The 24,611-nt window shown below is 39.3% G+C and overlaps 1 protein-coding gene across 3 annotated transcripts in view; it reads right to left on the bottom strand.

Moving 5' to 3' along the window:
- The window catches only part of WDHD1 (WD repeat and HMG-box DNA binding protein 1), a 49,095-nt gene that overhangs the window by 18,646 nt on the left and 5,838 nt on the right, over positions 1 to 24,611 (bottom strand). For 2 of the 3 annotated variants that reach the window (XM_065593894.1, XM_024107589.3), the window contains exons 3-13: positions 22,921 to 23,032; positions 16,634 to 16,785; positions 12,268 to 12,379; positions 11,623 to 11,673; positions 10,576 to 10,671; positions 8,830 to 8,922; positions 7,767 to 7,873; positions 2,601 to 2,742; positions 2,219 to 2,417; positions 1,847 to 2,031; positions 639 to 823 (exon numbers count right to left, since the gene is read on the bottom strand). In XM_065593894.1, coding sequence (XP_065449966.1) covers positions 639 to 823; positions 1,847 to 2,031; positions 2,219 to 2,417; positions 2,601 to 2,742; positions 7,767 to 7,873; positions 8,830 to 8,922; positions 10,576 to 10,671; positions 11,623 to 11,673; positions 12,268 to 12,379; positions 16,634 to 16,785; positions 22,921 to 23,032 — 1,434 coding nt within the window. Of the gene's footprint in view, positions 1 to 638; positions 824 to 1,846; positions 2,032 to 2,218; positions 2,418 to 2,600; positions 2,743 to 7,766; positions 7,874 to 8,829; positions 8,923 to 10,575; positions 10,672 to 11,622; positions 11,674 to 12,267; positions 12,380 to 16,633; positions 16,786 to 22,920; positions 23,033 to 23,954; positions 24,091 to 24,611 lie in introns of all 3 variants that reach the window. The other variant, XM_065593895.1, reaches the window with a different exon arrangement.

Genomic DNA, 24,611 nt, shown 5'->3' with positions numbered 1-24,611 from the left:
GAACTGGGTGAGGAAATGGGTAGAAGATCCTTCTCTCCCCAAAACACTCACTTAAGAATCAGGCAGAATGTTATCGCTATTACTCCTTAAGTGTAAGGGAGAACATTCTAGCATGTCTAGCTGCTGTTGGAAAGCATGTACTGCACGTTTCATCAGCAGGTTCTAAGAAGCACTATACAGTGCACAACTTAAGTCATTCTGTCAGTGTGTGCCCTGCAGCTAAAATGCATCTCCTCACCAATGCTCAGACACAATAGCTTTCTATCATCACTCCTACTACTGCAGAGAGAAGTAACAACCTGGCCAACAGTACCTTATCATGCATTATTGACTTGAGGGGATTGAAATTCTGTCATTAGTATGTACAGTTTCTCTTGAGACATCAATGCATTAAAATCTTCCAATATACACTTGGAAAGACAGAAGAACTTCAAACAACAAGAAACAAAGAAAAGCTAACTGCACTACATAAAGTATTAGGATACTCCTTAAATCTACATAGTGGAAGGATGTGAAAATCTACCACCAATTTTTTTTTAAAAAATCAAGAAGCAAAAAGTTATAACTATAAAGAGCTCTTCGAACATGCTGACTTTAATTCCACAGTACAGTTTCCATGCAGATGCACTACAGTTTACCTTGCAAGTTCCTCTGTGCTCTCACATGCCAACAGGATAGCTTCACTGGAGAGATCAGCCATTGTGTGATTCAGAGAATTTGGCAAGTGTGTTGCATGATGTATAGAGGTATCGTGAAACTCCACATCTATAGCGTTGTCTTGCTCATCATTATAACAACGAATAATACCAATAGAGTTCCACACCTGTAAGATAAAAGGTGAAGAATATGAGCAATTCCAAAGAAGCTAGTTAAATTATTCACACCTATGAACAGCTTAAAAAGTTTTTTTTTTTTTAATCAAATTCATGGCTCCTGAATAAAAATATAACTGGCTTTCATCTGTAGAAACCCACCCACCCAGAGTGGCCGTGGCTGTCAGCTGCTGGGGCCAGGAACTGTCCCCCTGCTCCTCCCTATGGCCGGAGCTAGAGCTGTCCCCTCTCCCCGTGCCTCCCAGCAGCTGCAGCTGGAGCTGTCAGCAGCCAGGCCTGGAGTTGGCACTATCCGCCCCCTCCCCCCCCCCATAGCAGCAGGAACTGTCAGTCCCCACCTCCCCCCCACAGTGGGACCTGGGCTGCCAGTCCCCCCAGCAGTCAGCCTTTCCCCCCACCCCAGTTATTTTTAGTAAAAGTCATGGAAAGGTCGCAGGCTTCCGTGAATTTTTGTTTATTGCCCACAACCTGTCCCTGACTTTTACTAAAAATAACAATGCCAAAATCTTAATCTTAGTCACAGTTGAAGATAAACGATTTAAAAGAGTATTTTATCTAGAATGCAATAGCACAGGTACAAAATGTCATATTTTAATTTTCCCTTAAAACTAAATATTGTGTCTACATCAAAATAAATAAAAATAGGAACTTCTAACTCATGTATGATTTGGGCAAGTTATTTAACCTCTCTACAGCCAAGTTTCTCCATGTGTAAAATGGGGATATATATATATATATATATTATATATAATGCTTACCCATCTTTTTAGAAGTACTTTGAGATTTACAGGTAAAAGATGCTAAGTGCAAAGAATACCATTAAGAGTTCTGGGTATTAACAGAAGGCTACTTTAATTATTTAGCTTCAGAGTTATGTCAAATTTTACAGCTTTTCAAGATAACAGTAAAAAATTTGATTTTAGTCTTAGACAAGTCAAACAAGAAGTAGTGTAATTAATTACTGAAGAAGTTATCATACCAATCAACGCAGCCATAGATAAAATTAGACTTACCATGAAGCGGTGCGTGAGGTGCGACGGGGTGGAACCAGACTGGAATGGCTTTTGTTGGGGGGTTGGCATTGGTCCGTCATAGAAAGGTCTTTGGGTGGTTGATACTGGCAGAACTGGAATGCTACCATCTTGGTCATTGTCATCATCTTTTTCAAGATTGGAATTAACTTTCATCAGTGCAGTATCTAGAAGGTAAAACTTTAATATCAGAGAATTACAATGGCAGATGAGATAGAAAACAATTAAAGAAAACACTAAAAACTGTGTAGTGTGATAAAACAGAGGCCATATTTGAACAGAGGATGTAGGTAAGACTCAATAAAACACTATCAGATCCTGAAAAAACATTATAAGAGCCAGTTCATTCTGTACCTAGTGAGTTCTCATCATCCTCTATTATTGCCCCTCGGTGTCTAGGATGGCCTGAAGCTAGCATGAGGTCGTCATCATCATCATCTTCCTCATTAGATACGACTTTTGGAGATGACCGTGGCTCAACCAGGTCTGTGTTTAAAAAGTCATCATCTTCATCAAAAAGATCATTGTAGTCCTTTGTCACTGCACTGGAGACCTAAAGTGAAATAACAGTCCTCAAAGAGCATTTTTCTGAACCTGGCATTCACAAATTGGATTAGCTAATAACCAAACCAAACAGGGGCTGAGTCTGCTAGAGCTTTGAGGTTTTATGTGCTCAGTCAAAATAAGAATGATTGCTTAACCAATACAGATGAGGGTTAAGTAATATTTTTATTACCTTGCCACTTGATTTCTTTCCATCTCTATTACAAACATTCTCAAGCAGCCCCAGATTTCCTTCAGTGTCTGTATATGCTATTTGCCCACCTTTGGGGTGCCATGCCAGCCCACAAATGGTGTAACCTTTCTCATGTTTCATCCTAAAAACAAAAACAAAAAATGTTTTTAAGCTTCTTAAGGTAGGAACCTTCATAAGTGTATTCTGCAAAGTTCTAGTGCTCCTTGGCGCTATAAAACAACATATAGATAAATGTAGCAACAACAAAATTAAGAGGTGCAGAGAAGGGCTACTACAATGATTAGAGAAATGGAGAAACTGCCTTATGACAAGTATCAGAGGGGTAGCCGTGTTAGTCTGAATCTGTAAAAAGCAACAGAGGGTCCCTGTGGCACCTTTAAGACTAACAGAAGTATTGGAGCATAAGCTTTCGTGGGTGAATGCCCACTTCATCACACTGATGAAGTGGGCATTCACCCACGACAGCTTATGCTCCAATACTTCTGTTAGTCTTAAAGGTGCCACAGGACCCTCTGTTGCCTTATGACAGGAGACTTAAGGAGCTTGGCTTGTTTAGCTAAAAAAAACAAAGGCTGAGGGAAGATATGATTGCTCTCTATAAATACATTAGTGGGATAAACAACAGGAAGGGAAAAGAGTTATTTAAGTAAAGGGCTAATGTTGGCACAAGAACATATGGATATAAACTGGCCATCAACAAGATTAGGCTTGAAATTAGACAAAGATTTCTTACCATCAGAGGAGTAGTGTTCTGGAACAGCCTTTCAAAGGGAGTAGTGTGGGCAAAAAAAACTAACTTGTTTCAAGACTGAGCTTGATAAATTTATGGAGAAGATGGTATGATGAGGTTGCCTCCAATGGCATACAGCACATCCACGACTGCTATTACCAAATATCTCCAAGGGCCACAAATGGGACTTTAGATGGGGAGAGTTCTGGGGGAAGAGAATTTTTTCCCATGTGTCTCGCTGGTCAGACTCGCTCACATGCTCAGGGTCTAACTGATCGCTGTATTTGGGATTGTGAAGGAATTTTTCCCCCAGGTCAGATTGATAGAGATCCACAGTGGGTTTCGCCTTCCTCTGCAGCATGGGTCACTTGCTGGTTTGAACTAGAGTAAATGGTGGGTTCTCTGTAACTTGAACTCTTTAAAAATCAAGATCTGAGGACTTCAATAACTCGGCCAGAAGTTATAGGCCTATTGCAGGAGTGGGGGGTGGGGAGAGGGCCAGATCTGTGGCCTGTGATGTGCAGGAAGTCAGTCTAGATCAGGAATACTCAATTAGATTTACCAGGGGCCAATTTGAGAATTTTATGACAAGAGGCAGGCCATTAGTGCAGAAGGCTAACAACACAGAACAAAACTTCAGCTGCCACTAAATAAAGACATAAGTATTAGTGTTTCTTTTAACAAAATGTATAAATCAACATGATTGCCAGAAACAAAGGTAATGTCTAATGGGAGAAATGACATTGACGATCTCTGGCAAGCTTTGTGAAGAGTGTTTTGTAGGAGGTCAGGGCAAGGCACACGCACTGTTGAAGATGCTCATTGTCAGGCAATTGCAGCGTTGTTTTTTTATAATGTTCATGGTAGAAAACCCAGATTCGCAGAGGTATGTTGATCCAAACATTGTTAAAAGATAGATGGCTAGATTCTGGCTATTCTGAAACTGCTCAGCATATTGAGTCCAGAAATCACAAGTCCCACTTCTCTGAATTTTGCCTTCAAGACATCTGAGCTCTGGTGCCTTACAATTTCTAACTGAAGGGAACCTTCATCAATTAAATCAAGAATGTTCTTTGCTTTAGAAGGGCAAGGTCCATCAGCAGAAACAACAAACAGATGACATAAATAAAAGCAAATCCATTGGAATTTTAAAATTCTCAAATCACATTTTAAAATTTTCAATCAGATTGTTTAGGAATTCTTGGATCGTTTTCATTGAAGTTTCATCTGTAACAACAACATGCAATGTGGGAAAATGCAGCATTTCCCGTTAAGTCTGTCTGAAAGATTTCACGATTCCTCTGAAAGGCACACACCTTTTCAAACAGATCCCCGACACTGCTTGCATGGCCTTGGAGCTGCAAGCTGAGGGAATTCAAGTGACCAATAATATCGTACAGAAAAGTTACCTGTGACATAGAGGAGACATCATTTATAAATTCCAGGAACTCGCAAGCCTTGGTATTGTGGTTTGAAAGAAATTTGATTATTTCTTTTTGAAGTGCACAACACTTCTCCAACATGCACCTCCTACTTAACCAGTGAATGTCGTTGTGCTGCAACAGGTCACTGTATTCAGCTGAAACGTCTTGTAAAAAAAAGCTTTAAAAAGACTATGTTGCAAGCTAGAAGTTGAGTGTATGTAGTTCATTAATGTCATCACAATACCCATTGTCTGGGGACTTGGGAAAAAAAAAAACAATTTACTGCATAGGACAGTCTGGTGAATGAAGCAGTGAAGTGTATTTAATGAAGGGTGTATCGCTGCCAAACGTGAAGCAAAGCCCTTTTCTTTCCCTGCCAATCTGTAACAATCAAATTTACTTTCTGCAGATTTAAACCATTTTTTTCAAAAAAGCCTTTTACCTTTTCAAAAATGATCTCTCCTGTGGAGTAGGATTCTAATGATTTTAAGCACAAAAATTCTTCCTTGAAAATTTCACCATTATAAAATCTAACAAGCAGTGATAGCTGGACAGTGTCACTTAAATCACTTGATTTGTCCACTGAAAGAGACATGTATTTGGCATTTTTTAAATCAGAAAGAAGTGCCGACAAACAATCCTCGTAAATTACCTCCAATCTTTGCACTGCCGTGGAATCAGACAGGAGAATTTGCTTCATATGGTTCACATTGTCATCTTTGTTTTTATCTCTGGCAAAAAGCTCCTCCAGCATTTCCAATGGCATTTCTTCACAAGCTTGGCACCCAAGAAAGGGTTTTTCTTTTTAGCTAGTACCAACATTATCCGAAGAGAAGCAGCTGTTGCTTTTTCCTGTAGTCGCTGATGTTGTGAGAATGATATTTGAAATGTGATACGAAGACTTCAGATTTTCAATTTTGTCACGTCTTGCAACACTGCCAGGAGGCTAGGCCGCGTTGAAGTGACTGTGCTTTGATTCAAAGTGTCACCTCACATTGATGACCTTACAGATGGATACAGTGGTTTGGCATATTAAACGCAAAGGTTTTGTGTTTAAATGAGGAAAATCAGCTGTCCAGTTTAGGTTAAAAGCTTGTTTTGCTGTCGACTTTGCAATGTTTACTCCCACTCGCATTCATTTTTGGCTTCATTTCCATCATTAATGAAAAAATGGGCAGCACCCTAGCTCAATCATAGCCAATGCTATCACGAGAACTTAGGATCTGGTAAGCAGTGCTTAATTTGTGCCAGGGAATGCTGGGGCTCAGCCCTGGCACCTCTGGACTCCCAGCCAGCAGCTGCCCAGCTCCGGCTGCCCAGCTCTTAAGGCAGCGCCATTGTCAGCAGCAGCGCAGAAGAGTGGCACTACCATGCCACCCTTACCTTTGTGCGGCTGCTGGTGGCAGCGCTGCCTTCAGAGCTGGGCACCCAGCCCGTAGCTGCCCCTCTCCAGTCGCTTAATTTGTGCCAGGACTTGCTGGGGCTGAGTCACCTCAGGCAAATTAAGCATTGCAAGTAAATTACTTACTAAGTATCAGGGGGCAGCCGAGTTAGTCTGTATCCACAAAAACAACAAGGAGTCCGGTGGCACCTTAAAGACTAACAGATTTATTGGGGAATAAGCTTTCGTGGGTAAATAAATCTGTTAGTCTTTATGGTGCCACCAGACTCCTTGTTACTTACTAAGGAAATCATAGGCAAATGATAGGCAGCGGAACATATTTTTAAGGTGAGCTGGCGGGTTATACAGGAAGCTTTGTCAGGCCTGCAGGCCGCCTACTGAGTATCACTGGTCTAGATGATCACGATGGTCCTTTCTGGCCTCAAAGTCTATGAAGTGAAGTGAAGTTAGCAGAAATATGTAATATAGCACCTAAAAGTTCTTCTTTTCATATGAAGAAAATCAATTAGAGTTTTAAAAAAAAATTAATAAATCAGAATTATATTCATGAAATGATAATTTCCCACTATAGGTGGAAAAAGAGAAGTAATTCTCCAGCAGACATGTCCTGCTGAATTGTCCAGTTACAATAGCACACACGGCTGCTCTCGTGAATCATATTTGACTAATTAGCCCTTTGCCTCAAATGTCAAATGGATTAAGTCTCCTCTCTCCCTTTGTTCTCATGTAAGTGTCCTCCTACGAATCATCGGTGTATAATCTTCCTGGGCTCCTAACATGTATTTTAAAAGTAATAATCATGTTTCTTATCTGACTTATTCACATGCAAAACCCCTCCCTCCTCCTCACTTCATCATACTTATGGAACAGAGATACTTTACTAACAAGACAGTAGCACAATCAGGTTCTGCCTTTTCTCCTTTGGGGCAAAGAAGAAAAAGATTCATCAAGGAGTCAACCACTCTATTTCCCCACTTCCTGTTTTAAGTATCCCATTCTTGAAAAAATGCATCACAAGAGCCATTGTTCTTGCCCTTTCGGGAGGCTCAAAGCTATAGTTCCCTCACAGCCTGTTACAACACTACTCTTTATAAATTAACCGAAGGATGAAGGTGAGTAATAAAATGCATCACCTTATCCACTGAGGGCTAGATAGTGGTATTTAGTCATAAACCCACACTCGGGTCCCTGCCCCAGAAGAATTGCCAGGAGGCATTCTGACTCAAAGTGAGAATACCTCCCAGAGAGGTTATCTTGGTTACCCTGAGAGGAAAGCATGGTGCACACTGCACACTATGTGTACATGTGTGATGATGCCTTGGCTTTGCCTACTCCCCTCCCTCTTTCTGGAAAGTTGCTCCTGGTGAGGGGAAGAGGTAAAGTATCTCAAGCAGCCCCTGAGCTCCCTTGAGTGCAAGAGAAAGTGGAATTTTTTGTAAATCTAAATATATATCTTTTTAAGAGCTTTCTATAAGAAAATTATGTATCTATTTACATGGACAAAGTCTAAAAATAAGGGATAAGAAAAAAATCCCCTTTGTGAAAACAATAGATAAATATTTATATATTGTATGGAAAGCAATGAATACCTCTCCACGCACTGCTGGGTGTCCACATTCCAAACTGCTATACAACCATCGACACTTCCAGCTGCCACATACTGTCCGCAGGGAGACCAGGTCACAATACTCAGAGTCTAGGGAAAGTAGACATTACTATTAGTTGCGTGCTGACAATGTTCTTGGTCCTGTATAGTAAAATAGACATCTATGAAAAAGATTAAGAACTTTTAGCAAACTGTATCCAGCTGTCCGTGGGAGGATTTTTTGCTACCCTCGTATAAGAGCCACTCTTTAAAAATCAGAACATTTTTTTATTCCTTTTCATTCAGAGTACTTATTTTTAGTCACTTCATGCTGTAGAGAAGTGCAACGAAGTCTGAGTTTTTCAAATGTCTTGCAACACATGGACAGAAGTAAAATGCATTTTGCAACTGCAAAAAGCAACCATTTTAGGTGGAGTTATGTACACATAAAAGACTTATATTTTAATATTTGAAAGACTATTAAGATCTGTTCCATTGACGATTCTCCCAGTGATTTACACATGTACTGTACCAAGACTCTTGTAGGCCTAGGTACACATATATCTAAATTACTATGTAGGTGAATTAGCATTCTTCTACCCAGCGATCTCCAAAGACATGATGTTATAAGACAGAGGATAGCAAAGTTGCTATTTCCCTACTATGTAGGCAGATTTCAATTCATCAAAATATAGAGTAGAATAATGAAATCTCTACTATGCAAGCAAGCAAAGAAATATTTCTAACAGTTCTTTTTGTATGAAATCTATTTGGAACAAACATCTGGAACAGATGTTCCCAAACTCAGGCCCACAGAGATCTGGCTGGTTACATGGTGCTGTCTCTCCTCTTGATTTTCTACCACATTGCATCCAAGGATACTTCAAAACACTTTATATAGAAAAGTAATATTAGGAAAGTATCTAAACTACTGCTATAGATTCCACAAGATTGCAAATGAGAGGGAAATTGACCTGGAGGGTAAATGTCCATGAGACAATTTCTAAGAGGATGTGTTTCACCCTATGACAAAGTTTGCAAACCTATGATTTAGGGCACGCACTTACCTGAGTAATGAAATTATCTGAAAGATCAAATTGATTATCCCAAGTTTCTCTTCTGTACAGTTTAACAACTTTCTCAACTGGAACTGCTAGTAACTATTTAGGGGGGAAAAAAGTGTTAATTTAGGACAAATCAAATTTAAACAGTTTATTTTTATTTCACATTTCCTGTCCCATTCAAATAAGGCTAATTACAGCAGCCAACAGGCAGTGTAGTTCCTTTATTCGGAAGGGATATTATAGTTGTAACTGCCAAAACAGCCAATCTGACACAGTATCTTTTAATTAGCATCTCAACATTGTTGATTGATACAATAAAGACAGATAAAAAACATTGTGAATTATATTGGAAATTTCAAGAAACCGTAAGTAAGCATATTTGAGCACAGCAGTTTGTATTTTAATCTGCATTTATTTCTGGCAGAAGGATGAAGAGGCTGACCGCTGACCCTGAAAATTACAGAAATTCTAACTTTTGGAACAGCTAGCAAAATTTATAAATAGTTTTCAACTGCTTATAAATAAAACTTCCCCCCCCATGAACCCCTTCAAAAGTTGATATCTATAAAACCTTTTGAGCTGATTTATTAATATCTTATACTTATATTGTTAGATAATATTTTATATATCAATCTTTGAATATTTGATTCCTAAACAGGATAATTTCACCTAATTCAAAGAGTACAAAAAAACAAGGAAAAAAACAGAGTTATTGCCAGTCACCCCATAGACCACTGTAGGTCAAAGTACTTCTTACATTATGTCTAAATAAGAAAAATAATACATTTGTTTAAATTTCAAAATATGAATGCAATATAGATTGTTCTGCCAATCAAAATTGTTACTGTTTTAGAGTTGTATACAAATTGTATACCTGTAGAGCAACGTGCAAATCTAATGGACTGTAAGTGATATTGAAGCAGGCACAAAAGGGTGATACATGGTCTTCTGCACCACTTAAGCCTCCTGGCACCAGAGCTAGTGGACATGGGCTAAGAGACTCTACATAAAGCCTCAGAACAAGATGGCCTGAAGTGGATTATTCAGACAAGGTTTGTGAGGGGACAATGGAAATGCACTTATGCAGATCCAGTGGATGGGAACCCCAACATGGGGTGTAGAAGTTGCAACCATTTTTTCAGATCATAAGCTGGAAGAGAGGTTTTTCCATATCTCCCACTTTCACTTAGCTCCCTGTCCAAAGCCCCTTTACTATGGCTATGTGCAGGGTAAGTTTCACATTATATATACACATTTTATTTGTAATGTAACAATCAGCACTTCTTCATTCACACTAAAATCAATTTTCTTCTTCTGTTGAAAATACAGTAACTTATTATTTAAAAGGCTTGTTTATTTATTCAATAGAAATTATTCACAGTATAAAGTTTACTTACATGAAAGAACGACTGAACCACTTTGATACCTAGTAGTGAACAAAGAAGTTATTTCCCCACCAACAGGGTTCCTTCCTGTTCAGCATAACTTGAATATATAATACTGTATCAGGCTGACAGCTGGAGTATTGCCAGCCTCACTTTGGCACTGGCTATACAGTACTTTAACAAGTATCCATTTCCAGGTTTTGTTGTTTTTTTTAAATAATTTCATCAAACAAACTTTTCTTATTTTTTGGTGTTGGGATATGGATTGGCCTGGATTAAATTCCGTTGTTAACAATCAATGTGCCAAGTACTCGCAGAGAGAGAGAGAGGACTAATACAGACAGCAAAACAATGTGTCACTTACCTTCCCACTTTTAGGCTGCCAGGCAAGCCTACATATTGATTTAGCATTTATCACATCGTTACACTTCTGCAGCAGTGGCCAGCTTGTCACGCATGTCTGAAAACAGAATATTTAGGAACTAGGTTCTCTACATTGCAATTGCAAAAATCCTTCGGTATTGTAAAAAAGAAAGTCTTAAAAGTGGAGTGTGGGGAAAAGAGGTAATTATACTAGAATTGTGGAAGGGAGTAATATCTCTCACCCAAATATGATAGTAAGTCTGTCTTACTATTATTATTATAAAAAACCATGCCCAGGTTTTATAACTTAGTGAAAATATTTTTATAAAAGTATAGCTACTTATAAAATATAGCATAATGTCTCAGACCAAACGCAAACCTTTCATTTTTAGTTAAATGTGGTACAAATCAGACTGGTTATTCTACCTGATTAATACTTTGTAAAACCACAATGATTTTAATAGGGTTGGACAGGGTGTGTGTCAAGGCAGGATTTGACCACAGCAATAAAAAAAGGGTTGTATTGTTGTGCCCCATATTACTGCTTATACATTAAAATGCAAATCACAGCTATGATCTCAAAACATTGCATACGAAAAGTTACAGTGCCAGCATAGCTATACGAAAGGCATCCACAATCATAGATTCTAATGCTAGGTCTGACAATTTAGGTATGTATTTGTCTTAAAAATTAGCAAATCACAAGGATACTACTCAATCCTGCAATCAGCCCATGTAGAATTACTCCCATTTGGAGTCCCATTGCAGAGTCAACGGGACTTAAGCAAAAGTAATTCTAGACACAACTCTGCAGGATTGGGCCCTAACTCTGGAGAACTACATTATTATGAGCTTTTGTTAGCATTAAACCTACAAATTAGATTTCATCTGAGTTAGGATTTTTAAAATATTTATCTTTTCCATTTCTTGCCAATACACCAATTCTGACACATCCAAAGACAAAACGCATTCTTTTAGTTAAGACCATTCTTTTGTAAAATACACACAGTAAAATCTAAGGTTTAACTCCAAAAGATTAGCATTTTACCTGATCTGAGATTTTCCATACTCTGACAGACCCATCACAGCTTGCTGATGTCTATATAAGAAAGAGTAGTTTTTAAAATGTCATCAACAATTCACAGTAAAAGTAGCAAAAGTCATGCTACAATTAAAAGCTTAAGAGGTGTACAGCCAGCAATATAGACACATACTATATGAACAGCCTTTAAACAAACTCACAATAAATTGCATATGATTTATATTTTTTATATTAAATAAAATATAAATCATCGTTTGAAAATATATGAAACTCTTGTTCATTCCAAAGCTTCTGTATTTACAAATTCTTCACAATGAAATACTTAAAATTAGATGTCTTTTTTTTTTTTTTAAATCAACATTTTGTTTTAAATTATATTAGTGGATCAACTTCTCCTCTCAGCAGTAAGGACAATACAAAAATTTCACATTGAGAATGTACATGTAGGAAAGTAAAGCTAAGGTTATTGGAGACAGTTTGATATTAACAAGACCCTTTTGATGGGCCATGCTCAGTAGACAAATTAAAAAAAACAAATGTCCTCTGTGCCTCTGGACCATTTTATGATTTAAGATCCCATAAGAAACATAAAATATGAACTGCTGGAGGAAAAAGTAGTACAAGGTAGAAAGTGACAGGAAAATGTTTTACCAGAAAAGCATCTTGGGGATCAAAAGACAGACTTAGGACAGGGGCATCATGTCCTCTGAATGTTTTCTGTTGGCTGCTATCTGTCACCTCCACAACTTTGACCATAAAATCACTGCAGATGAGAGAAATGCACTTAATTAACCAGATTATTTTAATACTGACTGGCAGGCCTTTATTCTGCTTTGATTGAAGTAAATGTGAGTTCTATCTTATTGATCATTGAGGGATAGGGTGCTTTTTTAATCACACTTATCACTGCAGAATCTATACGAAAATATAAGTCTTGCCATTTACTGCAACGGGAGCAGGAGCAGGCCATCAATATCAGAATAGAATAACTTTTCCCCTAAATTAAAGAGGAAATGGAATGCTTTAATAAGAAATCATGTATGTATCATAATCACACCAACCCATCCCATATTAATAACTATATTATTATGTAATTTTAGACTAATATCACCTAAATCTGTATTTTGGCTATTGAAAAGTAGATATTTATATTTTATCATTACCACAACTGATTGACTTATCTTGTTAAATAGCTGCTATATATGCATATTAAGCTTGTTTGCTAAAAATTGTTATGAAACTTTAAAATATTTCATTGAAAGAATGCATTAGCCAATTTTCAAATATCTGGATTTTTATCTAGGATTGGAAGGGACCTCGAGAGGTCATCGAGTCCAGTCCCCTGCCTGCATGGCAGGACCAAATACTGTCTAGACCATCCCTGATAGACATTTATCTAACCTACTCGTAAATATCTCCAGAGATGGAGATTCCACAACCTCCCTATGCAATTTATTCTAGTGTTTAACCACCCTGACAGTTAGGAACTTTTTCCTAATGTCCAACCTAGACCTCCCTTGCTGCAGTTTAAGCCCATTGCTTCTTGTTCTATCCTTAGAGGCTAAGGAGAACAAGTTTTCTCCCTCCTCCTTATGACACCCTTTTAGATCCCTGAAAACTGCTATCATGTCCCCTCTCAGTCTTCTCTTTTCCAAACTAAACAAACCCAATTCTTTCAGCCTTCCTTCATAGGTCATGTTTTCAAGACCTTTAATCATTCTTGTTGCTCTTCTCTGGACCCTCTCCAATTTCTCCACATCTTTCTTGAAATGCGGTGCCCAGAACTGGACACAATACTCCAGCTGAGGCCTAACCAGCGCAGAGTAGAGTGGAAGAATGACTTCTCGTGTCTTGCTCACAACACACCTGTTAATACATCCCAGAATCATGTTTGCTTTTTTTGCAACAGCATCACACTGTTGACTCATATTTAGCTTGTGGTCCACTATAACCCCTAGATCCCTTTCTGCCGTACTCCTTCCTAGTCAGTCTCTTCCCATTCTGTATGTGTGAAACTGATTTTTTCTTCCTAAGTGGAGCACTTTGCATTTGTCTTTGTTAAACTTCATCCTGTTTAACTCAGACCATTTCTCCAATTTGTCCAGATCATTTTGAATTATGACCCTGTCCTCCAAAGCAGTTGCAATCCCTCCCAGTTTGGTATCATCCGCAAACTTAATAAGCATACTTTCTATGCCAATATCTAAGTCGTTAATGAAGATGTTGAACAGAGCCGGTCCCAAAACAGACCCCTGCGGAACCCCATTCGTTATGCCTTTCCAGCAGGATTGGGAACCATTAATAACAACTCTCTGAGTACGGTTATCCAGCCAGTTATGCACCCACCTTATAGTAGCGCCATCTAAATTGTATTTGCGTAGTTTATCAATAAGAATATCATGCAAGACCATATCAAATGCCTTACTAAAGTCTAGGTATACCACATCCACAGCTTCTCCCTTATCCACAAGACTCGTTATCCTATCAAAGAAAGCTATTAGTTTGATACGATTTGTTCTTTACAAATCCATGCTGGCTATTCCCTATCACCTTACCACTTTCCACGTGTTTGCAGATGATTTCCTTAATTACTTGCTCCATTATCTTCCCTGGCACAGAAGTTAAACTAACTGGTCTGTAGTTTCCTGGGTTGTTTTTATTTCCCCTTTTTTTTTTTTTTTTTTAATAGATGGGCACTATATTTGCCCTTTTCCAGTCTTCTGGAATCTCTCCCGTCTCCCATGATTTTCCAAAGATAATAGCTAGAGGCTCAGATACCTCCTCTATTAGCTCCTTGAGTATTCTCTAGTCTATAATTAAGAATACTATCAACTTTTAGGCCCCACAATAGCATCTTCACCCAGCATTGTCCCACACACTTAAAAAATAATGTAAAATTTAGAAGTACTTGAACTGATGTTTCTGATGTATGAAAAAATAGAACACTAGTTAGAAACATCTGAGTCTCAAATTCAGTGGGAAATATATTTTTATGGTTGACATATGAACCACTTAAAATCAGGATTATAATGCACTTCCCTACAAATATCTCAATACCACTAGAGAATTGCAATCTACATAATCATTAAATAAATCTAACCCTGGGCGTCAATCCTGCAGTCTTAAGCATAATCACAACTCTTTTCAGGATCACAGCCACAGTTTCTGCAAGATACCAAGGGCTTGTCTACACTGTATGGCAAAGCACTTTAAGGGGTGTGATTTGTAGAGTGCTCTAAGGCCGGGGTGACCAACCTGTGGCTCCAGAGCCACGTGCAACTCTCCAGAAGTTACTATGTGGCTCCTTGTACAGGCACCAAGTCCGGGGCTGGAGCTACAGGTGCCAACTTCCCAATGTGCCGGGGGGTGCTCACTGCTCAACCCCGGGCTCTGCCACAGGCCCTGCCCCCACTCCACCCCTTCCTGCCCCCTCCCCTGAGCCTGCAGTGCCCTCACTCCTCCCTCTTCCTCCCAGAGCCTCCAGCATGCCACGAAACAGCGGATTGGGAAGTCGGAGGATGGAGGGGGAGGCACTGATCGTCGGGGCTGCTGGTGGGCGGGAGGGAGGTGCTGGGAGCGGGGTAGGGGAGCTGATGGGGGGCTGCTGACATATTACTGTGGCTCTTTGACAATGTACATTAGTAAATTCTGGCTCCTTCTCAGGCTCAGGTTGGTCACCCCGGTGTTGAACTCTAGCTGCCCACCATAGACCCTGCTGGTACACTCTAAAAGGTACCTAGTTTGCATTAAAGAGGACAAAGTAGTCCCTCACTCTAGCAAGGTATACACAGGGCAGTTAGAGCACAACGTTACAGAGCTCTTCAGATCACACCCCAGTGGAGTGCTTTGCCACGCTATGTACATAAGCCCTGAATATTTTCGTCTAACAAAAAATAGCCATAGTAAGAAGTGTATAAATTGTATTCATTCATATCCATATTACTACTCATGTTAGTATCTTTATAACATGCCCTGCAACTTTAAAACAGAACAGTTGACGAAATTTACCTTTTAAACAGGGAGGGAGGCAGCTCAGAGCCGCAGCCCAGCCACGATAAGAGCCGGGCGGGCAGCTGTGCCGAGCTGCGGGGAACCCTCCACCTGCCTTGGGTGAGGGGCCCAAACAGCCCCCAGCTCCTGTCCCTGCCCCCCACCCAGGGAAGGTGGAGGAACCCAGGCTCCCTACAGCTGACAGCGTTGTCTTCCCAATCCGGCTCCGGCCAGGGGGATGGCTCGGAGCTGCAGCCTGGCCACAGTAAGAGCCGGGAGGGCAGCTATGGGGAGCTGTGGCGGACCCTCCACCTGCCCTGGGCATGGAGCCCGAGCAGCCCCTGACCCTTGTTCCTGCCCCCAGGCCTCCCGACCAGGGCAGGTGGAGGATCCACGCCACGGTTCCTCACAGCTGCCCACCTGCTCTTACCATCAGAGCCCTGTGCGGAAAACAAAATTTGTATCCGCATCCACGCTGGTATCTACAGAAATGGTCCAAGGATATAAAGCAGATACCCGCGGATTTGCAGGGCTCTATCCATATGTTCTGCATTTAAGTGGAATGTACTGTCAACTCACAAGTTCTAGACTTCAAGTAATCATTGAGAGACTTGTGACAATTATGTATGGGCATTAGCGTTTGCAGTACTGGGTCCTTAAACTGTTAACAATACTGTGATTCTTAATACAAAGTTAGTAACTAAAGCCCTGATCCTGAAATGAGCTCCATATGGGTGAACCCTTGTGCCTTCGCAAAGTAAGTCCCTGAAGAATATAAATTACATCTGGAAACTTGATGTTGTGGGGCAGTTATTTATGTGGCCCCAACCTCTCCCATAAAAGTTTTTCTTAATGGCCTCCTCCATTTGACCGTTTTCGTCTATGAAGACCTTTTGAGGCATTGTAAAATCTTCACAAAATGCAGATTAATTAGATGGCATTGTGAACAAAAGTCACATCCCAGGAAGTTGCTAATGTTCCAAATTGAGTGTGGCTATTGGCTTGTCCTGCATCAAGATCAAATTACCTGGATCCAGCAGCAATTTTAGTACCATCCCTGTTAAAGACAACATGGTTTGCATTCGTGGTGAAACGAGTCAGGATGCCATCAGGAGCTCCTTCGGGGAATGTATGAATCTGGACAGTATTGTTAGATACTGCAGTAACCAGTCTTCCATTCTACAAATGAAACAAATAAACTCTGGAATTGGTGGGTTAAAGAAAAATATTTTAGTCCAAGGAACAGAAAGCCAGTGATCTTTCCATATATAATCTTGAGTAGTTCCACAAGAGCTTCTGGTTTTAAAAAGGAGCAGCAGCTGGGAAATGTTCCTGCCAGCTATATTTCTTCCTCTTCCCTCTCCTGCCCTCACCCACAAAAGAAATTAACAGAAACCAAGGAGAAAATTTTCAATTAACAAGTACAACCCTCCACACTTCAATGTTTTTAATTTGATAATATTACTTAACTATCTTCCTTAAACCAGTGGTTCTCAACCAGGGGTACAAATACCCCTGGGGGTACGCAGAGGTCTTCTGGGGGTCATCAACTCTAGACATTTACCTAGTTTTACAACAGGCTACATAAAAAGCACTAGCGAAGTCAGTACAAACTAAAATTTCATATAGACAAATGAGAAAGGAAGCAATTTTTCAGTAATAGTATGCTGTGACACTTTTGTATTTTTTATGTCTGATATTGTAAGCACGTAGTTTTTAAGTGAGGTGAAAACAAATCAGACTCCTGAAAGGCATACAGTAGTCTGGAAAGGTTGAGAACCACTGCCTTAAGCTATTTAAATAAGTTACTCCTTTAGGCCCCAATCCTGTAAAGATGTATTCACATGCTTAAATATTTGCTCTGTGAGCAGCCCCACTGGCTTCAGTGGGACTTCTCACAGTGCATAGTTACGCATGTGAATAGGTCTTTACAGGATCAGGGCCTTAAACCCAGGGTTGTCCCTAGCTATTCTGGGGCCCTATGCAGCCCCCCCGTGGGCGGTGCTGGCAAGGAGCGGGCCCCAGACCTCCGTGGGGGGGGAGAGGGGAGCTTGGGGGACAGGGGGGAACCACCCCCCAGCACTCACCAGCGGCGCAGCTTCCCACCGCTGGGTGCTGGCTGCTGCAGAGCTCAGGAGAGTGGGGGCGGGGCTGGGCAGGGGCGGGAAGATGCGGGGCTGGAGCAGGGCAGGGAAGGCGCGGGGGGTGGAGGCCATGGGGAAGAGTCGCAGCAGGGGCTGAAGCAGCACGCAGCTGCGCAGGGCACCAGGAAATTTGGTGCCCTACGCAGCTGCATGCTTTGTGTATGGGTAAGGACGGCCCTGCTTAGAGCCTTGTGTCTTTACTAAAATAGTGAGCGTGAGAGTCAAGGAATGGCACTAATGAGCTCTAAAGAGATCCAGTCTATCCTCTACACCTGGAAAAGGGATTATGAGGCCTTAACTGTTGAGAGTATGAAGCAGGAAAACAAGGAGGAATTCTCAGGGTTTTGATAGAGAAAAAAAGCTCACTTCCCAAAGGAAAAAAGTATAATCAAAATATACAGGCAGTCCTCGAACTTACGACACAATTGGCTCCTGAAAGTCATGTCAAATTGAAAATGTCTTAACTCGAATTTCCCATAGGAACGTCTGATCGAGCGTCATAAAGTCGAAACACGATGACAATTTATAAACGTTGTAAGTGCCGTTCGTCGTAACTCGCACGTCGTAAAGTCAAGAACTGCCTGTATTTGTTTTTTATGTGCCACATGATCATGAGAGGGCGCCCTTGTCCCAAATTTCACAGACTAAATGCCATTAAAGAAAGCTTGATGGTTTGTCAGCCATAGTTTAACAAATGGCCAGTTTGCAGAAATACAAACTAGAAGATCACAACATTAATCTTTCCAATATTCCCTATTCAGAATTCCAAATGAATATATATGGTCAAGTGACATGGCAAATTTTACAACAATCTTTTATGTTTATAGAAAAAATCTATTGTTAAGGTGAAAATGTATCATCCCTCTTCACATATGTGTGGCAGCAGGTTCAACAAATAATTTAAGTTATAGGCTATATAAAATACATAATTACAGCTGCCATGCATGTTTCTCTCCAAAAGCAGAGTTACATAAAGTTTATGTTCACAAATATAAATATTACAAAAATTATATATGCAGCAACACTCAGACTAGATAATCTGATGTGTGTTAAGAGATATCAATCAGACTGTACTTAACTGACTCAGACCTACTTCAAATTAAAAACCTTTTTTCCTTAAAGATAAATTATTTATGAGTGAATTAAGAATGAAATCTAATTTTTAAAACAAAATTACTGGAGTTAAGTCTTGGAAAATGTTTTTGAAACTCATGTTAACAAACTCAGACATACATCTTTGAAAGCAGTGGGCTATTTAATCCGAAAAAATAAAATCAGTATTCCTCAAAATTTTCCTGTTTTAGTAAATTTGTCTTGATAACATTGAATTTTTGCTTATATATTCAAATGTAGTCTTTTTTTTTTTTAAGTACACACATATCAATAATTGCTTACTCATTTCCCCAAAAAAGTTACCAAAATTTGATAGCAGATTTAAAAAAAAAAAAAAAAAAAAAAAAAAAAGCATGTATCACTGCAAACTTGTATGCCACAAAAACTGTTTTCTATTTGAAGATTAATTACAAACTCCTGGGATAATTCTCTCATTTTCAAAAGATGCTGTAAAATGAGAGGACATTTCAGATTTTATACAAAAAACAAACAAAAACCGAAGTATTTATGTAATACATTTTAATGTAGTATAAGAATAGCTTCAGACAAAGGAATTACTATTAAAATTCTCAAGACAAATATGTGAAGTTTTCAAAAGATGCATTAATGATGTACAGTTGACACCTGTTATAAGTGATGTAAGTCATCCTTATTTTAATTGTCATATCCAAATAATCACTCCATCCATATTTATAAAAATATGAACTTCCTTCATAATGAATACAGCAAGTTATATTAGGCACTTTATGCTAGAGCAGATCAGTTAGATTACTAGAATAGGTTCTAATCAGCACTCCCACAAACTACTACTATTTGGAGTGGAAGAAGAATTCAAGATTCAATTTCTCTCTTACCTTTGAAAAGGTCAGAGAACCGTCTTTTGGATACCCAAAAATCTTTAAAGCCAGACACCCAATGATTAGCAAGGGCACCACTAGGAAATGACTTCTGGAATGTAATTTTTGATCCATATAGCCAAATGACCATTACAAAGTCTGAGCATCATAATTAAATTACACTGTATATTAAAAATAAAAATAATTTTCTGTTTCAGTTTCTCTAAGAGAGTTTAAAATCATGAAGTCAGAATATCCTGATGTGAAGAAGTGATAGATATGTACATTAGAGAAACTCAGCATGAGGAAAACTTCTGTAGTTCTTTACCCCACTGAATGGGGTAAGGAATAAATTGTCAAATCAATATACTCTAAAGCAGGGGTCAGCAACCTTTCAGAAGTGGGGTGCCGAGTCTTCATTTATTCACTCTAATTTAAGGTTTCGTGTGCCAGTAATAAATTTTAATGTTTTTAGAAGGTCTCTTTCTATAAGTCTATAATATATAACTAAACTATTGTTGTATGTAAAGTAAATAAGGTTTTTAAAATGTTTAAGAAGCTTTATTTAAAATTAAATTAAAATGCAGAGCCCCCAGACTGGTGGCCAGGACCCGGGCAGTATGAGTGCCACTGAAAATCAACTCGTGCCATAGGTTGCCTACCCCTGCTCTAAAGCATTTTAAAGTTCTTGAATGATTTATCTAAACTATAAACCAGATAGACATGTTCAACCAATTAGATGTTTCTAGTGATTCAACATGAATCTCTCTTTTGGGAACAGATGTCAGTAGATATGGGGGTAAAATGATATTTAAAGTAAATTGATCAATTTTTAATGGCTTTAATACCTTCACCTAAACACATTGGTGGAGTGCAGTCACTTTTGCAGTTTGTGCAAGGCACAACTGCAAACTATTCTAAGGCAAAGGAAAGATAGGAAGAAAAGTAAGACACCAATATGGCTCCATCAGGAGTTCTTTAATTACCTGAAAATCAAAAAGGAATCCTACAAAAAGTGGAGACATGGATGAATTGCTAAGGAGGGGTACAAAAGTATAGCACAAGCATGTGGGGACAAAATCATAAAGTCTAAGGCACAAAATGAGTTACACCTAGCAAGGGACATAAAAGGCAATAAAGAGAGGTTCTTTAAAAGGAGCAAAAGAAAGACAAAGGAAAGCATAGGTCCTCTACTTAGCAGGGAAGGAGAGCTAATAAGTGACAACATCAAGAAGGCTGAGCTGTTTAATGCCCATTTGCTTTAGTCTTCACTAAAAAGTTTAATGGTTACCAGATGCTCACAATTAATATAAATACAAGGGGGGAAGGAATGCAAGCCAAAATAGGGAAAGAACAGGTTAAAGAATATTTAGATAAGTTAAATGTATTCAAGTCAGCAGGGCCTGATTAAATTCATACTAGGATAATTGGGGAATTAGTTGTAGCAATCTTGGAACCATTAGCAATTATCTTTGACAACTCATGAATGATGGGTGAGGTCCTACAGGACTGGAGAAGGGAAAACATAATACCTATCTTTAAAAATGGGAACAAAGTGGATCCAGAGAATTATAGACTAGTCAGCCTAACTTTGACACCTGGAGAGATACTGGAACAAATTATTAAACAATCAATTTGTAAGCACTTGGAGAATAATAGGGTTATAAAGCATAGCCACATGGATTTGTCAAAAACAAATCATTCCAAACCAACCTAATTTCCTTCTTTGACAATCTTAGTGGCCTAGTGGATGGGGGGAAGCAGTAGACATGATATATCTTGATTTCAGTAAGACTTATGATACAGTTCCATATAACATTCTCATAAGCAAACTAAGGAAACGTGCTCTAGATGCAATTACTATAAGATGAGTGCACAACTGGTGGAAAGACCAAATCAAAGAGTAGTTATCAATGGTCCACTATCAAACTGGGAAGGTGTATCTAGTGGGGTCCTGCAGAGGTCAGTGCAGGGTCTAGTATATTCAATATTTTCATTAATGACTTGGATAATGGAATGGAGAGGATGCTTATAAAATTTGCAGATGACACCAAGCTGGAAGGAACACACTAGAGGACAGGATTAGAATCCAAAATGACCTTGACAAATTAGAGAATTGGTCTGAAATCAACAAGATGAAATTCAATAAAGACAAGCACAAAACACTTCACTTAGGAGAGAAAAATAAAATGCACAACTACAAAATGGGAAATAACTGGCTAGGTGGTAGTACTGCACTGCTGAAAAGGATCTGGGAGTTATTGTGGATCACAATTTGCATGAGGCAACAATGTGATGCAGTTGCAAAAAAGGCTAATATTCTGGGGTGCATTCACATGAGTGTCGTATGTAAAATACAGGAAGTAATTGTTCTATTCAGCACAATTGAAGCCTCAGCTGGAGTAGTGTGTCCAGTTCTGGGCACCACACTTTAAGAAAAATGTGGACAAATTGGAGAGAGTCCAGAGGACAGCAACAAAAATGATTAAAGGTTAATAAAACCTGACCTATGAGAAAACATTAAAAAAGCTGGGCACGGTTAGTCTTGAAAAAAGAAGATTGAGGGGGGAACCTGATATTTAAGGGCTGTTACAAAGAGGAAGGGAATCAATTGTTCATGCCCATTAAAGGTAGGACAAGAAGTAATGGGCTTAATCTGAAGCAAGAAAGATTTAGGTTAGATATTAGGAGAAACTTTCTAATTATAAGGGTAGTTAAGCTCAGGAATAGGCTTCCAACGGAGGTTGTGGAATCCCCATCTCTGCAGGTTTTTAAGAACAGGTTAAACAAACACCTGCCAGGATGGTCTAGGTTTACTTGGTCCTACAATAGTGCAGGGGGCTGCAGCTGTTGATCTCTTAAGGTCCCTTCCAGCCCTACATTTCTATGATTGTACGATTAAAACAGATCCTTTTAATCTCATGTAAGATGTGTCCGTGACAACATTAAGAAAAGAAGTTAGACTACTGTATTTGTTGAAAGCTATGTTATGTACGTTAATGCAATGAGTTATATGTGTAACATTAAATCAAGTTTGCTAAATCCAATACCATTCTAGCTCCAGTCCTGCAAATATTTCCAATACATGCTTAACTTTATGCACATCAGCAGTCCCGTTGAGTTCACATGCATACAGTTAAGAACATGAGGAAGATTTTGCAGGATGAAGGTATATATCAGCACCCGTGTTGCACATTTCATAGGAAATATTATACTAATACCTTTAAAGCAAATGAATATGCTTTTTCTCCCACATTAATGGACTTAGGATCATCATCATCCAGGTTTTCCCAAATCCTAACATCTCCATCACTGCCACAAGTTACAATATAGCTGTTAAGAAAATAATATCATTATTAACATTTGTGTATAGTAGGGTTATTATGATTTTCCTCAGCCCAAAATATGGGGGGGAAAATGTTTAAAAATTCACATTTTTATTAAATGAAACATTTTATAAGTGTATTTATTCAAATAATATAAGAAAGACACTCATATTATACAACATGAAAAACTTGCAATTCTGCTAGTATAACACAATATTTGAGTATAAGTCTACTAACTAGGTAAGCCTATCCCTCTTTCGTATCTGTCCTTAGATACTCAGACACTAACCAGCCAATTCATTTTTCAGCATCTAGGAGGAAATTTTCAACAGCACAAAGGAAAGTTAGGAGCCCAACTTGCACTGACTTTCACTAGAAGTTGGGCACCCAACTGCCCTTCCTGCCTCTGAAAATCTGCCCCCTATCCTGTCACAAAATTTTGACCTAATCCAAATGTGCTAAACACACTTGATTGAAGCTGAGATGGCTGTAAAGAAGGGCAGGCCTTTTAAAAACTGTCAAGATTCTGAATTCAACTCTCCTGTCTTTCCATAATTTCACTTCTACAACTTTGATGCAACAAATTGTTACACAACCTTCTTCACAAACAGAGATTGGGAGCAGAAATCTGAATCTCCAATTTTAAATGCTAGAAAGACAGGAATGATTTCAGGATTCCATTTTAACAGCAACACTTCAGCCTCCTCTTAGTGTACTTGGCTCAGACTAAGACATTTGTATTTGCTATCAGTCATGCTGGCAAAGTAATGGAAAGGTTTTATAACTTCGGTCAATCATTTTTCGTATTTTGTCCTTTTGTGGTTTTGGTTCTTTGCTGGTAGATCAATCCCCGTACCATTCTGACCCTAATACCCTCTTAACACACACAGACCACGTCTATGCTACAAAATTAAGTTGACCTAACTTACACTGGCATACAGTCGCCGCAGTAATTATATCGCTTGTACATGTCTACACTTTGCTCCATGTGTTGGTGGTGCACGTCCCTCACCAGGAGTCCTTGCACCAATTGAACTCCTCACTCTGGGCATTGCAGGATAGCTTCTGAAAGCCAATGACAGTCAATGTAAGCAACGCACTGTCTACACTGACACTGCATCAACCTACCTACATCAACATTGATTCTACACCTCTCATGGAGATGGAATTATTAAGTCGGTGTAGCAGGTGAGTTACATCGGTGGGAGCAAAATTTTAGTGTAGACACTTACATAGGTAGGTTGATGTAAGCTGCCTTGCATCGATTTAACTCTGTAGTATAGACCAGGGCTCAGTTTCAATTCAGCAGCATTATCATACTACACCAGGGGTTCTCAAACTGGGGGTCGGGACCCCTCAGGGGGTCACAAGGTTATTACATGCGGGGTCCCGAGCTGTCAGCCTCCATCCTAAACCCCGCTTTGCCTCCAACACTTATAATGGTGTTAAATATATAAAAAGGTGTTTTTAATTTATAAGGGGGGGTTGCACTCAGAGGCTTGCTAAGTGAAAGGGGTCACCAGTAGAAAAGTTTGAGAACCACTTCACTACACCTTTAGTAGACCTCAGCATAGCTATGTTTCTCA

This window comes from Chrysemys picta, chromosome 4, assembly GCF_011386835.1.
Source record: "Chrysemys picta bellii isolate R12L10 chromosome 4, ASM1138683v2, whole genome shotgun sequence".
Taxonomy (NCBI): domain Eukaryota; kingdom Metazoa; phylum Chordata; order Testudines; family Emydidae; genus Chrysemys; species Chrysemys picta.
The sequence above is the reverse complement of the archived record's forward strand: the minus strand, read 5'-3'. Positions and strand labels throughout refer to the sequence as shown.